Source organism: Manis javanica, chromosome 18, assembly GCF_040802235.1.
Source record: "Manis javanica isolate MJ-LG chromosome 18, MJ_LKY, whole genome shotgun sequence".
NCBI classification, from domain to species: Eukaryota; Metazoa; Chordata; class Mammalia; order Pholidota; family Manidae; genus Manis; species Manis javanica.
Window position 1 is genome coordinate 22,437,492 of NC_133173.1, and position 14,774 is coordinate 22,452,265.

Here is a 14,774-nt window from a genome sequence, read left to right on the forward strand (position 1 = left end):
ACGTCCAGCACTACATTGAGTAGGAGAGGGAAGAACAGACATCCTTGCCTTGTTCCCAATCTAAGGGGGCAAACATTCAATCTTTCAACAGTAAAAATGGTGTTAGCTGTAGGTTTTTTGTAAATGCTGTTTATCAAGGTAATGGTATGCTTGGCATTTTACATGAAGAACTATAGAGACTGAAGTAATAATAACACACATCTTGAAAAGAGCTTCCCACTTATGCTAACCTGCCAGTGCAGGATGTTGGCAGCCGCGCTCAGAAAATGGCGCCCAATGCAGGGCAGCCGGAAAGCCCCGAACTTTCTAGTGACAAAACATCCCACGCCACTAAACCACATGCTAATTGCGCCTTGGCATAAGGACCAATGAGACCCACCAAATTGTTATGCTAATGAAGTGTATGGAGCCGCACCAACCAGGTCAGAGCATGAGAACTATATAAGCAAGCCTCTCCTTCCCCTCTGGGTCCTGCCCAACGCATTTGTTTCACAAAGAGCTGAAGAATAAAGCTTTCTGCAGAAGAATCCTGCTGTTGTTGCGTGCTGTTCTTGCCGGCGAGGACGGGGCGCGCGACAAGTGGTGCCGAAACCCGGGAACCAGAACATCACCGGCACAGGGAGGACCCTTCAGACATCTGGAGAGGATTCAGAACTGCAGGACAGAAGAAAACCCGGAGGGGTAAGTTCCGAGAGACGCGCTTTTTAGGATAGTGGCTGATGGTTCTCTGTAAATAAGGAGGCACCATGGGGAATGCACCGTCATTAGTCACGGCGCTGCAGACAGCTCTCAAAGAGCGAAACTTGAGGGTCTCCAGCAAAGTCTTAGGATCTTTTGTAAAGGAGATAGACCGTGTGGCCCCCTGGTTTATTTGTTCAGGGTCCCTCTCAATCCCGAGCTGGGACAAGTTGGGGAAAGATCTTGATAGAGAGGAGGAAGAAGGCAGCCTGAGGGGAGGCACCAGACCCCTCTGGAAACTGATTAGAGCTTGCCTGCAAGATGAGAGGTGTGAAAAGGTAATAAAAGAAGGTCAGAGAGCCTTGACAGACATCCAAGAGAGCATGTCAGAAACGGAACGGGAGACAGAGCGAGCTCGTGGCCGAAAAAAGGCCACAAAAACGAAAGTAAAGAAACCCCAGAGTGAGGGAGAAAGCCCGCCTAGGGCAAAAGCGAAAGAGCCCCGAGAAGCGAGTGACGATCGCCTCGGAGAAAATAGTAAATACCCCTGGAAAGAGTTGAGGGACCTCCAACTCTCCAGTAGGGAATCTGAGGAGGAATTAACGTCCGCAGAGGAAGGGGAAGAAAATAGAACCGCAGAGTACAGAAGTAAGGGAACCAGCAAAGTTGAAAAGCGGACCAAGGAAAAAATGAGAGCAGGGTGTCCCCCGACGCCCTTTGCCCCGCCACCTTACGTGAGCGGCGCACTCTCTTTTTGCCACCCAGATACTCTTCAGGCAATTAGACAAATGTTTCCTGTATTTGAGGATAATGGCGTACGCTCTCACCAGCCCCTGAGCCATAAACAAGTTAAGGAGTTAGCGGAGTCTGTTCGGGCTTATGGAGTCAGTGCTAACTACACCATAGCACAGATTGAAAGACTAACAGAGACAGCAATGACACCCGCAGACTGGCAGTATGTAACTAAGGCATGCCTTTCTAGTATGGGGCAGTACATAGAATGGAAGGCACTGTGGCATGATATCAGTATGGCCCGCAATATCGGACGCGCAAACGCAGCCGAGGGACAGCCTGCGTGGTCATATGATATGCTGACGGGCCAAGGACAGTGGGTAGCCAACCAGACCGCCTTCCCCTTACAAGTATACGCACAAATAAACACGTGCGCCGCCAAGGCATGGAAAGCCCTCACCAACAAAGGAGAAGTGTCAGGCAATTTGTCAAAAATTATTCAAGGGCCGAGCGAGCCATTTTCTGACTTTGTCGCTCGTATGATGGAGGCCGCAGGCAGAATATTTGGAGATCAGGAACAAGCGATGCCCCTAGTGGAGCAATTAGTGTTTGAACAATGTACCAAGGAATGCAGACAGGCGATAACACCCTGGAAACAGAAAGGGATACACGCTTGGTTGAAAGCCTGTAGAGAAATAGGAGGACCACTCACCAACGCGGGCCTAGCCACAGCCATATTACAGAGCCACAAACAAGCCAGGATCACTAACAGAAGTATTAAATGCTTTCACTAATCTGTCACGAGACCTGTCCCAGTATCTTTCAGGAAACTGGTCCCAAGACTTCGATGGGGCACTAGAAGAACTGCGGCGAGAAATAATCCACATCAACTCCACCCGTCTAGATATCTCCGTAGCAGAAGGACTCTCTTCCTGGTTCCTCAGAGCTCTCTCCCACGTCAAGGAGTGGGCGGGCATGGCTGGGATGGGCGTGTTCATGCTTGGAGGTCTCATGCTCCTACTCTGGTTGTTATGCAGGCTCCGCAACCAACATAAGCGAGACAAAGTGGTCCTTGCTCAAGCCCTAATGGCGATAGACGTTGGCGCCTCTCCCCAAATATGGCTCAACATGCTTGAGAAGGAAGCCCGGCTTTAGCCTGAGGTTGCTCCTGCACCCTGAGCCCAAGTGGCATTGCACCAGGTCCGAGGACCTCAGTGCTTGCTCGCAGCCTTCTCTGTGAAGCTCATGGTGCAAGAGGGTTGAGAAAAAAGGTCCAAACCCTTTGTACCAAGTGGTCCCAACGCCAGCCAGAGGATGCGAGGCAAAGCACTGCAAGAGGTCTTGGGCCCCTCTGAGAGGCATGCCTGACTGCATAGGGGTAGATGCCCAGAACCCCTCTCCAAAAAAGGGGCATCAGAAAGTGTGATGGAGGTCAGGCCTCTGTCTCCGCCTCTGCTGGCAAGTTCCGCCTTGAGCTTCTATTAGACAAAAAAGGGGGAGATGTTGGCAGCCGCGCTCAGAAAATGGCGCCCAATGCAGGGCAGCCGGAAAGCCCCGAACTTCCTAGTGACAAAACATCCCACGCCACTAAACCACATGCTAATTGCGCCTTGGCATAAGGACCAATGAGACCCACCAAATTGTTATGCTAATGAAGCGTATGGAGCCGCACCAACCAGGTCAGAGCATGAGAACTATATAAGCAAGCCTCTCCTTCCCCTCTGGGTCCTGCCCAATGCATTTGTTTCACAAAGAGCTGAAGAATAAAGCTTTCTGCAGAAGAATCCTGCTGTTGTTGCGTGCTGTTCTTGCCGGCGAGGACGGGGCGCGCGACAGCAGGACATGGAGCCAACCTAATATGAAGCTGAGCTGGACCTGATTTTGTTGCATCTTGAGTTAGATTTGATTTGCCATTAGCTGAGATGTTTTGAGGGTGGGATCAGGAGTTTCTTTGAAACAGTGATATGAGCAGAGGGCGATTCTGGGGTCTCTGGTGCTATACAGCTAAGTCATCAGTTTTCTAAATCATGTTTTGGCCTGTTGACTGCTGAGGATTCTCTGTGTTCTGAAGTTCTTCCCTGGGTTTCATCCTTCAAAAGGCAGCTCTCTGCCCACCATACCGCCAACTTCAGTACAGCCTGTGAAGGTCCAGCACGTCTCTGAAGCTTTTCCCTCGTCGCTGCTGCAGCATCCCCAGCTTCACTGCACATTCAGCAAAGGCACTGAGAGATTCGCTCAGCTTTCCCGCTTCACCCCCAGCCAGAGACAGAAGCACCCATGTTCTCCTCCCCACCAGGAAGGGCTTGTTACTTTTTTATATTTACTTCATTTAGTTTTCTTTGCTTCTTCAGCATTTGAAGGGTGTTCTTTAAAACTATGATTTTGTAGCTCACGTTGTTTGCTTTGTTTGTTCTCCACTGTATAGAGAGCAGCCGTCTCCTGTGGCCTCACACTCCCTGACCGGGTTCAGAAGCCCCCTGGAGTAAACTGGCCAGTGAAAGGCAGGAAACAGTGTGGGAATAACAGACAGATCTCTCCCTTCTCCTTCCCCTCCCAGGCGCAATAGTTCCACAGGACCCGTCTGAAAAATAACCCATCTGACTCAAACCTGGCTATGTCTTCTTTGAAAGCTGTTACTAGCTTGTCACGTACCTTCTACTTATGTTTTCTCCTTCGCTGCTTCACCTCACTGCTTCCCTCAGTCTTGCTGCCCTGGGGTCCCACCTCCAAATAAAGCCTTTGTGTGGAAGCTCGCCTCTGCCTCCCATTCCTAGGAAACCCGGACTAGGCTGCGTTTTTCCTAAGCCTTACCTGAATTGTTCTTAGCTCTTAGTAAAAAGAGCAACCAAAAGGTACTAAGATCGGACCAGAGGAAGTTTTTTTGTTTCAAACTATCTAGGGACTCACACCAAATTTATACAGCAAATAACATTTCTCAAACCAACTGAAAACTTCTAAAGAGGTCTTCAAAGGGCCAAATCATGGAGAAATGAGGAATTTTGGTTTACTGTGCATGGAGTTTCAGTTTGAGAAGATGAAAAAGTTCTGGGGATGTATAGAGGTGATTGCTGGCACTGAACTGTACACTTAAAAATAGTTAAAATTGTAAATTTTATGCTATGTATATTTTGCTACACCTTCTTTTAATGCCGAGCTCTAAATCAATAAGAGAAGCTCCTTGACAGAGTAAGTGTAGAGCTGACACCCAGCCCTCCTTGGTGTCTGCTGCACCAGGAGTGAGCCCCGTCCGACGGCAGGAGCCCCAAGGTCAGAAAGACCCCAAGGCTTGAGACCTGCATCAGTCGTTATAGCCATACCCCTGCTTTGAGGGCACAGGGCCCAGTCAGGAGGTGTTCAAGCACACTCCAGGCTATTATCCATATAAACAGTCCATGCTAACTTCCGTCCTTGATAATCCCCTCTACATTCATTCCACATGTTCTGGGGTATCAGACATAGTCCAAAGGTTCTCACCCTCAAAACTTCCCTCTCTGGAGCCAGGATGGCGGCGTGAGTAGAGCAGTGGAACTCTCCTCCCAAAACCACATAGAATTATGAAAATATAACAAAGACAACTCTTCCTAAAATAGAGACCAGAGGACACAGGACAACATCCAGACCACATCCACACCTGCGAGAACCCAGCACCTCGTGAAGTGGGTAAGATACAAGCCCCGGCCCGGCAGGACCCGAACACCCCTCCCCCTGGCTCCCGGCGGGTGGAAAGAAACCGGAGCGGTTTTTTTTTTTTTGGCGACTGCTTTTTGGAAGCCCTAAAGGGAGAGGGACCCCAATACCAGGGAAACAGGGCAGTAAGACTGGTGAGCGGGCGCCTGAGACCGGTGCCTGAGGACAAAGAAAATTGCACGTTTTTCCTTTTTTTTTTTTTTGGCGAGTGATTTTTGGAAGCCTAAAAGGGACAGGGACCCCAATACTAGGGAAACAGGGCAGCAAGACCGGTGAGCGGGTGCCTGAGACCGGCACCTGAGGACAAAGAAAATCGCGCATTTTTCCCTTTTTTTTTTTGGCAAGTGTTTTTTGGAAGCCCTAAAGGGACAGGGACCCTAATACCAGGGAAACAGGGCAGCAAGACCAGTGAGTGGGTGCCTGAGACGGGCGCCTGAGGACAAAGAAAATCACGCGTTTTTCCCTTTTTTTTTTTTTGGCGAGCGCTTTTTGGAAGCCTTAAAGGGACAGGACCCCAATACTAGGGAAACAGGGCAGCAAGACTGGTGAGCGGGTGCCTGAGACCGGTGCCTGAGGACAAACAATATCGCACGTTTCTTCCTTTTTTTTTCTTTTGGCGAGTGCTTTTTGGAAGCCTTAAAGGGACAGGGACCCCAATACTAGGGAAACAAGGCAACAAGAACGGTGAGTGGGTGCCTGAGACCAGCGCCTGAGGACAAAGAAAATCGCGTGTTTTTTCCTTTTTTTTTTTTTTTCCTCTTTCGTTGTTGCTGTTGTTGTTTTGGTTTGGAGAGTGCTTTTTGGAAGTCTTAAAGGGGCAGGACAGGACACTTAGCCCAGAGGCAGGGAATCTGGGGATCTCTGGGCACTCTAACCCCATGGGCAGCAGGGAGCACAGAGGCCCCTTACGGAGATAAATAGCCTCCCAGCGGCTCCCCCTCCAACAGGGCTCCACCATTTTGGAGGAGCAGCCCCAGGCAGGACATGCCCACAGCAACAGCGGAGATAAACTCCATAGCAACAGAGCAGGTAGCAGAAGCCCTGTCTGCGCACAGCTGCCAAGCATAAGCCACTAGAGGTCGCTATTCTCCCAGGAGAGGAAGGCCACAAACCAACAAGAAGGAAAGCTCTTTCAGCTGTCACTCGTACCAGCTCTGCAAACTATCTCTAACACCATGAAAAGGCAAAACTACAGGCAGACAAAGATCACAGAGACCACACCTGAGAAGGAGACAGACTTAACCAGTCCTCCTGAAAAAGAATTCAAAATAAAAATCATGAACATGCTGAAAGAGATGCAGAGAAAAATGCAAGAGGAATGGGATGAGATGCAAAGAAAAATGCAAGAGCAATGGGATGAGGTCTGGAGGGAGATCACAGATGTCAGGAAGGAGATCACAGAAGTGAAACAATCCCTGGAAGGATTTATAAGCAGAATGGATAAGATGCAAGAGGCCATTGAAGGAATACAAACCAGAGAACAGGAACATATAGAAGCTGACATAGAGAGAGATAAAAGGATCTCCAGGAACGAAACAACACTAAGAGAACTATGTGAGCAATCCAAAAGGAATAACATTTCTATTATAGGGGTACCAGAAGAAGAAGAAAGAGGAAAAGGGATAGAAAGTCTCTTTGAAGAAATAATTGCTGAAAACTTCCCCAAACTAGGGGAGGAAATAATCAAACAGACCATGGAAATACACAGAACCCCCAACAGAAAGGATCCAAGGAGGACAACACCAAGACACATAATAATTAAAATGGCAAGGATCAAGGACAAGGAAAGAGTTTTAAAGGCAGCTAGAGAGAAAAAGGTCACCTATAAAGGAAAACCCATCAGGCTAACATCAGACTTCTCGACAGAAACCCTACAGGCCAGAAGAGAATAGCATGATATATTTAATGCAATGAAACAGAAGGGCCTTGAACAAGGATACTGTATCCAGCACGACTATCATTTAAATATGATGGTGGGATTAAACAATTCCCAGACATGCAAAAGCTGAGGGAATTTGCTTCCCACAAACCACCTCTACAGGGCATCCTACAGGGACTGCTCTAGATGGGAGCACCCCTAAAAAGAGCACAGAACAAAACACACAACACATGAAGAATGGAGGAGGAGGAGTAAGAAGGGAGAGAAGAAAAGAATCTCCAGACAGTGTATATAACTGCTCAATAAGCGAGCTAAGTTAGGCAGTAAGATACTAAAGAGGCTAACCTTGAACCTTTGGTAACCACGAATCTAAAGCCTGCAATGGCAATAAGTACATATCTCTCAATAGTCACCCTAAATGTAAATGGACTTAATGCACCAATCAAAAGACACAGAGTAATAGAATGGATAAAAAAGCAAGACCCATCTATGTGCTGCTTACAAGAAACTCACCTCAAACCCAAAGACAAGCACAGACTACAAGTCAAAGGATGGAAAAACATACTTCAGGCAAACAACAGTGAGAAGAAAGCAGGGGTTGCAGTACTAATATCAGACAAAACAGACTTCAAAACAAAGAAAGTAACAAGAGATAAAGAAGGACACTACATAATGATAAAGGGCTCAGTCCAACAAGAGGATATAACCATTCTAAATATATATGCACCCAACACAAGAGCACCAGCATTTGTGAAACAAATACTAACAGAACTAAAGAGGGAAATAGACTGCAATGCATTCATCTTAGGAGACGTCAACACACCACTCACCCCAAAGGATAGATCCACCGGGCAGAAAATAAGTAAGGACACACAGGCATTAAACAACACACTAGAACAGATGGACCTAACAGACATCTATAGAACTCTACATCCAAAAGCAACAGGATATACATTCTTCTCAAGTGCACATGGAACATTTTCCAGAATAGACCACATACTAGCTCACAAAAAGAGCCTCAGTAAATTCCAAAATATTGAAATTCTACCAACCTATATTTCAGAGGGTTTCTGAAAATGTCCATCGGTAGATGAATGGATAAAGAAGATGTGGTACATATACAGAATGGAATATTATTCAGCCATAAGAAGAGGGCAAATCCTACCATTTGCAGCAACATGGATGGAGCTGGAGAGTATTATGCTCAGTGAAATAAGCCAAGCAGAGAAAGAGAAATACCAAATGATTTCACTCATCTGAGGAGTATAAGAACAAAGGAAAAACTGAAGGAACAAAACAGCAGCGGAATTACAGAACCCAAAAATGGACTAACAGTTACCAAAGGGAAAGGAACTGGGGAGGATGGGTGGGCAGGGAGGGATAAGGGGGGGGAGAAGAAGGGGAGTATTAATATTAGCATGCATGGGGGGAGGGAGAAAGGGGAGGGTGGGCTGCACAACACAGAGAGGACAAGTAGGGATTCTACAACATTTTGCTAAGCTGATGGACAGTAACCGTCATGTGGTTGTTAGGGGGGACCTGATATAGGGGAGAGCATAGTAAACACAGTACTCTTCATGTAAGTGTAGATTAAAGATTAAAAAAAAAAAAGAAAGAATGAAAGAAAGAAAAGGGGGATTACTCCTTGATAGGATAAAACTATTGGTAAATCAAAGATCAACGCATGCTTTAAATATCCTTAACGTTGATCACTTAAAGGGTGTCAGATGATGAGCTATGGAGGTACTCTTTTCTGATAATATTCCTTTCTCTTAATAAAAAAAAAAAGCAGTCCCTGTGTGCTGACCTCCAATGAGTTCTGCACAGTGGTATAGAGGGCATGTCAAAGTGTGGGCAAAGGGTCTGTTTGTTTCTATGCAGAAGATCAAGGCCTAGGTTGGATACCCAGAAAATGAACTAAGATATGATATGAGGAGGAGCTTCCAGCATCAGCACTCTCTGGAGGACTCGTGCTGGGGGATGATCATCAAAAAGCCTCCACAGGGATCCAGGCGATGCTGCGATTGTGGCTGCATCCACCCCACCGTTTCCTGGACTTGCCATTGGAATGAGGAGGGAGATGTCTAGGCTGGCATGTGCATACAGTGAGACAACGAATTTGACTGGATCTGTACTGTTGGAACTCAACCAGGAGTTGGGAGGGGTGCAAGGTGTAGCGCTTCAAAATCTTATGACTATAGACTATCTACGGTTAAAAGGACATATGGGAGGTGAACAGATCCCAGAAATGGGCTGCTTTAATTTGTCTGATTTTTCTCAGACTGTTCAAGTACAGTTGGACAATATCCATCATATCATAGACAAATTTTCACAAATGCCTAGGGTGCCTAAATGGTTTTCTTGGCTTCACTGGAGATGGATGGTAATTATAGATTTGCTTTGTTTATGTCACCGTATTCCTATTATGTTAATATGTGTGTACAAATTAGTTAGTAGTTTAAAACCTATACATACTTAAGGTACTCTACAAGAAGATATATCAAAGAAATAATCAATCCTCCCATGTTTCCTTCATATGCTACATCTATAGCTTTTTTTCTTCCTTCCTAATTACAACCCTTAAATAGAATTCGTGCCTCATATTGAAGTTACCGAGTATCATAATTCCTCCAGGTGGTAAAGATACCTCGAGACAAGTGCTGGGCATAGAAGCCACAGGGCATAAATCTGCAAAGAAGTAAAAAGCTAACCTTTTCAAACAATATTGCTTCTCTCTCACTTACCAACTTTACATTTCCCTGTATGGCCCCGGAAGATGACTGGTTAGCCAGAGACGAGTAAGATTCCTCAAGGGAGGAACAACCTAAGACAGGCACAGTTGCAGGGGGGCCATCAGGTGAGAAATTGGGGATCAACAGAGGTGAGGCTCAGAACCCCATCCCCCCTGCTTTGAGAGAAAGCTTCTGCATCCGTGGATGGTTTATTGCCCTTGTCTAGCTTGGATTAGCACATAGTCTACAGGCACACACCTGATTATCTACAATTGCTCTCCTACAACACTAAACTATGCTTTCTACCTTTATCTTGCATCTACCTACCACTTCAGCATTTTATTAAAAATAATAATAATAATAATAATAAAGGGAGAAATGTGGGATCAACATATAAATCAAGTATAAAAATCAAATGAATATTCATATTTGACCTGATTGTTTATAGTTCATAATGTGTGATCAAAACCGAAAGTTTCTGTGATGACTGCCCTTGTACTGTTCACCACGTAAGAATTTATTCACTATGTAAGAATTCGTTCACCATGTAAGAACTTGTTCGTTATGCTTCAGAAGATTGGAGACTGACGAGAGTTAGGCTTGAGATGGATTAATGATTGTACATTGAGCATTGACCCCCCTATACTGAATTTTATTGTTGTTAACAACCATTTGATCAATAAATATGAGAGATGCCCTCTCAAAAAAAAAAAGAAAGAAAGAAAAGGGGGTTTACTCCTTGATAGGATAAAACAGTTGGTAAATGAAAGATTAATGCATGCATTAAATATCCTTTATGTTGATCACTTAAAGGGTGTCAGATGATGAGCTATGGAGGTACTATTTTCTGATAATATTCCTTTCTCTTAATAAAAATAAATAAAAAATAAAAAATAAAAAAAGCAGTTCCTGTGTGCTGACCTCCAATGAGTTCTACACAGTGGTATAGAGGGCATGTCAAAGTGTGGGCAAAGGGTCTGTTTGTTTCTATGCAGAAGATCAAGGCCTAGCTTGGATACCCAGAAAACGAACTAAGATACGATATGAGGAGGAGCTTCCAGCATCAGCACTCTCTGGAGGACTCGTGCTGGGGGATGATCATCAAAAAGCGTCCACAGGGATCCGGGCGATGCTGTGATTGTGGCTGCGTCCACCCCACCGTTTCCTGGACTTGCCATTGGAATGAGGAGGGAGATGTCTAGGCTGGCATGTGCATACAGTGAGACAACGAATTTGACTGGATCTGTACTGTTGGAACTCAATCAGGAGTTGGGAGGGGTGCAAGGTGTAGCACTCCAATATCTTACGACTATAGACTATCTACGGTTAAAAGAACATATGGGATGTGAACAGATCCCAGAAATGGGTTGCTTTAATTTGTCTGATTTCTCTCAGACTGTTCAAGTACAGTTGGACAATATCCATCATATCATAGACAAATTTTCACAAATGCCTAGGGTGCCTAAATGGTTTTCTTGGCTTCACTGGAGATGGATGGTAATTATAGATTTGCTTTGTTTATGTCACCGTATTCCTATTATGTTTATATGTGTGCGCAAGTTAGTTGGTAGTTTAAAACCTATACATGCTTAAGGTACTCTACAAGAAGATATGTCAAAGAAATAATCAATCCTCCCATGTTTTCTTCCATATGCTACCTCTATAGCTTTTCTTCTTCCTTCCTAATTACAACCCTTAAATAGAATTCGTGCCTCATATCGAATTTACCGAGTATCATAATTCCTCCAGGTGGTAAAGATACCTCGAGACAAGTGCTGGGCATAGAAGCCACAGGGCATAAATCTGCAAAGAAGTAAAAAGCTAACCTTTTCAAACAATATTGCTTCTCTTTCACTTACCAACTTTACATTTCCCTGTATGGCCCTGGAAGATGACTGGTTAGCCAGAGACGTGTAAGATTTCTCAAGGGAGGAACAACCTAAGACAGGCACAGTCGCAGGGGGGCCATCAGGTGAGAAATTGGGGAACAACAGTGGTGAAGCTTAGAACCTCACCCCCTCTGTGTTGAGAGAAAGCTTCTGCATCCATGGATGTTTTACTGCCCTTGTCCAGCTCGGATTAGCACATAGTCTACAGGCACACACCTGATCATCTACAATTGCTCTCTTACAACACTAAACTATGTTTTCTACCTTTATCTTGCATTTACCTACCACTTCAGCATTTTATTAAAAATAAAAATAATAATAATAATAAAGGGAGAAATGTGGGATCCACATATAAATCAAGTATAAAAATCAAACGAATATTCATAGTTGACCTGATTGTTTATAGTTCATAATGCGTGATCAAAACCAAAAGTTTCTGTGATGAATGCCCTTGTACTGTTCACCAGGTAAGAATTTATTCACTATGTAAGAATTCGTTCACCATGTAAGAACTTGTTCGTTATGCTTCAGAAGATTGGAGACTGACGAGAACTAGACTTGAGATGGATTAATGATTGTGCATTGAGCATTGACCCCCCTATACAGAATTTTATTGTTGTTAACAACCATTTGATCAATAAATATGAGAGATGCCCTCTCAAAAAAAAAAAAAAAACTTCCCTCTCTGGAGAACCTTCCCCAGCTCTTCCTCCAGCCTTTCCCTGAGCCCTGCTTACTGCCGTGACAGGACATGTCCATTTACAGGATGGCCTTAAGCTTAGGTGACCACCTCACCGCTCACAAGCACGATGTCAGGGCATAGCAGACTCCAAGGCTGGATGAGCAAACTCCCATACAGAAGACACATTTCCAGGTGTCCTGGGATTCTGTTTTCTACCTCTGGTGTTAAATGTAGCTGAGAACACAGCCTTCACTCTTCCTGGGCCCGATGCCAGGCAGGGGCCACTCTAACAGATCTGCCCTCTTGTAGGAACCTGAGGCCACAGCCGCTCGGCCAGGTGCATCAGCTGTCTCCAGACACCAGAGAAACCTCAGATGGCACTGATCCCCCTTTACAAACCAATAAACTAAATAGAAAGCTATTGATTTAATAGAGATCAAGGAACAAGGCAAGGTAGATTAAGCATGTCTGGATGTTCGAATGAAAACTTAAAATGTATCTGATGTGTTTATCTAGGATTCTTCACCATCCTCTTTTCCCCCCAAGGGTGACACGGTCCCCTAACGTGGGCTTTCTTCAAGGACGACGACCTCCGAAGCCCTCATGTTTGTTCACCAGGGCTCAGTCTCTCCTGACACTTTCTCTAATTCACTTTTTCATTGCTCCAAAGGCCAACACCAAAAAATAATTATAATAATAAGCTTTCATCTTTCTTCTTACTCTGCAGTTAGAGTCTCTACTTCTTAGTTCACCCAGTCTTCACTTCACCCCCGACCCTCGCCCAGTCCCTAAGGAGGCCATAAAGAAAAGCAACTGAGGATGGTGCTCACACAAATCTAAGCATAAGCCGCTAAGCATGTTACTAGGCATAAGCCCATCTGCATGGGCCAGTGTGGGAGCACATGAACTGAGATGTCAGGCCACAGGTGCAGAAGGCCAGGGGCAGTTCTGCAGAGTGAGAAGTGACAGGCTTCACGAGGATCTGATAGCTCTAGGAATGGTCAAAGCTGATCTCCACAGGACATATCCAGACTTATTTTCAAGTTGGTAAGCCCTAATCATCAGTCCAGGCTCACCAGTGTCAGCGGGCTCCCCTGCACACATCAGCACCCCTTACCTCCAAGGCAGGCACCAAGGGCCAGGGCGTACATAAGGGGTGGCGCAGGCAGGCTGACCTCAGGGTCTCGACTAAGGTTCAGCAGCACAGGAATCTGTGGAGAATAAAGACACAGGCATCACACCCACAGAAGCACAGAAGAGCTGCCCAGACCTTCACAGACTTGCAAAAACTAAAGCACTTTCTCAGCAAATTGTGAAAAGCATAGGCTGTTCAAAAGGAAACCAAAATGAATTTCAGAATCCATGAAACCTTGAGTTTGAGCGCATCAGCATGTCTTTATTTCCAGCCGCATGATTAACTAACCGGTCCTCCTTCTCAACTGCCCACAGCTGTGCTGTGGAAAGATAATGTCAAACCTTACACAAGGGCTGGGACTATAACCATCCGACCCATGTTTACTAGCCCTGCAGTGGACCAACTCTTACTGTAACTCCATGAATATATCGTATTATTTAATCCCCAAACACCCCTCAGGAGTGCTTGTCATTCTTTCAATAGATAGATGAGGAGATAGAAGCACAAAGTGGCACAGATTTGTAAGTGGCCAAGCCAGTACTGAATACAGTCCTCTCATTGCCAACTGGATCCTGAGAAGCCTGTGCTGAACTGCCCCTCTGTGCAGTCAGTCGTCCTGACCCTGCGGATGTTCATGATATGGGACATGTGTCAGATCCACTTCCGAGGAAGCTGCGTTCTAGATCTCCACTAAGTCATGCAACATCTGGAGCACCATTCTAACAGATAAATACCACATTATCATAATCATCGAGACAAGCAGCCATTGTGAAGTTTCTGTAGGAAATTTGTGTTCCAAGAGCATATCCCCTTGTGGTTCATGTTCCTAATGAAGGGGAGAGGAGGGCATAGCCATGAGGCCGGCTTCCAGCACACTCGGGGGTGTGAGGTCCATGTTGTCACTACTGGGCACCTCAGAGCAGCCCATGGGGGGTTAGGGAGGACCTCTGACCTGCTGCCTCAGAGCAGTTGCCTCATGAAAACCTAAAGAGCAGGAAGAGGAAGAAGAGGGCTCCGGTGGTAACCCATCTGGAAAGCAAGGATTATGCAAAATCATATACAGAAAGCTGTAACTAATGCGGTGGCATGTTACATGTGCTTCCATTTGTTGTAGAGAATTAGGGGTCAAAAAAGCCACACTGTGCTGGATACGTGGCAGGTCTCCTGACATGAAAGTAATGCTTCATTGGCTATTTGAGAGGACTGGATCACTCCCCAGATCTTTATCCCTGCAACAGGACGTCATGTGTATGCCTCCTGCAGTGAGCTCAGTGGGGCAGATGGATTTGCTTCTCCACCCCACTGACTTTGGGCTTGGCAGTGGCTTGTTTTAACCAATGGAAGGTGGGTGGACTAGACA

The 14,774-nt window shown here is 45.7% G+C and overlaps 1 protein-coding gene across 7 annotated transcripts in view; it reads right to left on the minus strand.

The window, feature by feature from the left end:
• OCA2 (OCA2 melanosomal transmembrane protein) overlaps positions 1-14,774 on the minus strand; it is a 385,751-nt gene that overhangs the window by 95,766 nt on the left and 275,211 nt on the right. For all 7 annotated transcript variants that reach the window (XM_037016526.2, XM_073227087.1, XM_073227082.1 and 4 more), the window contains one exon: positions 13,397-13,490. In XM_037016526.2, the coding sequence (XP_036872421.1) occupies positions 13,397-13,490 (94 nt within the window). The remainder of the gene's footprint in view (positions 1-13,396; positions 13,491-14,774) is intronic.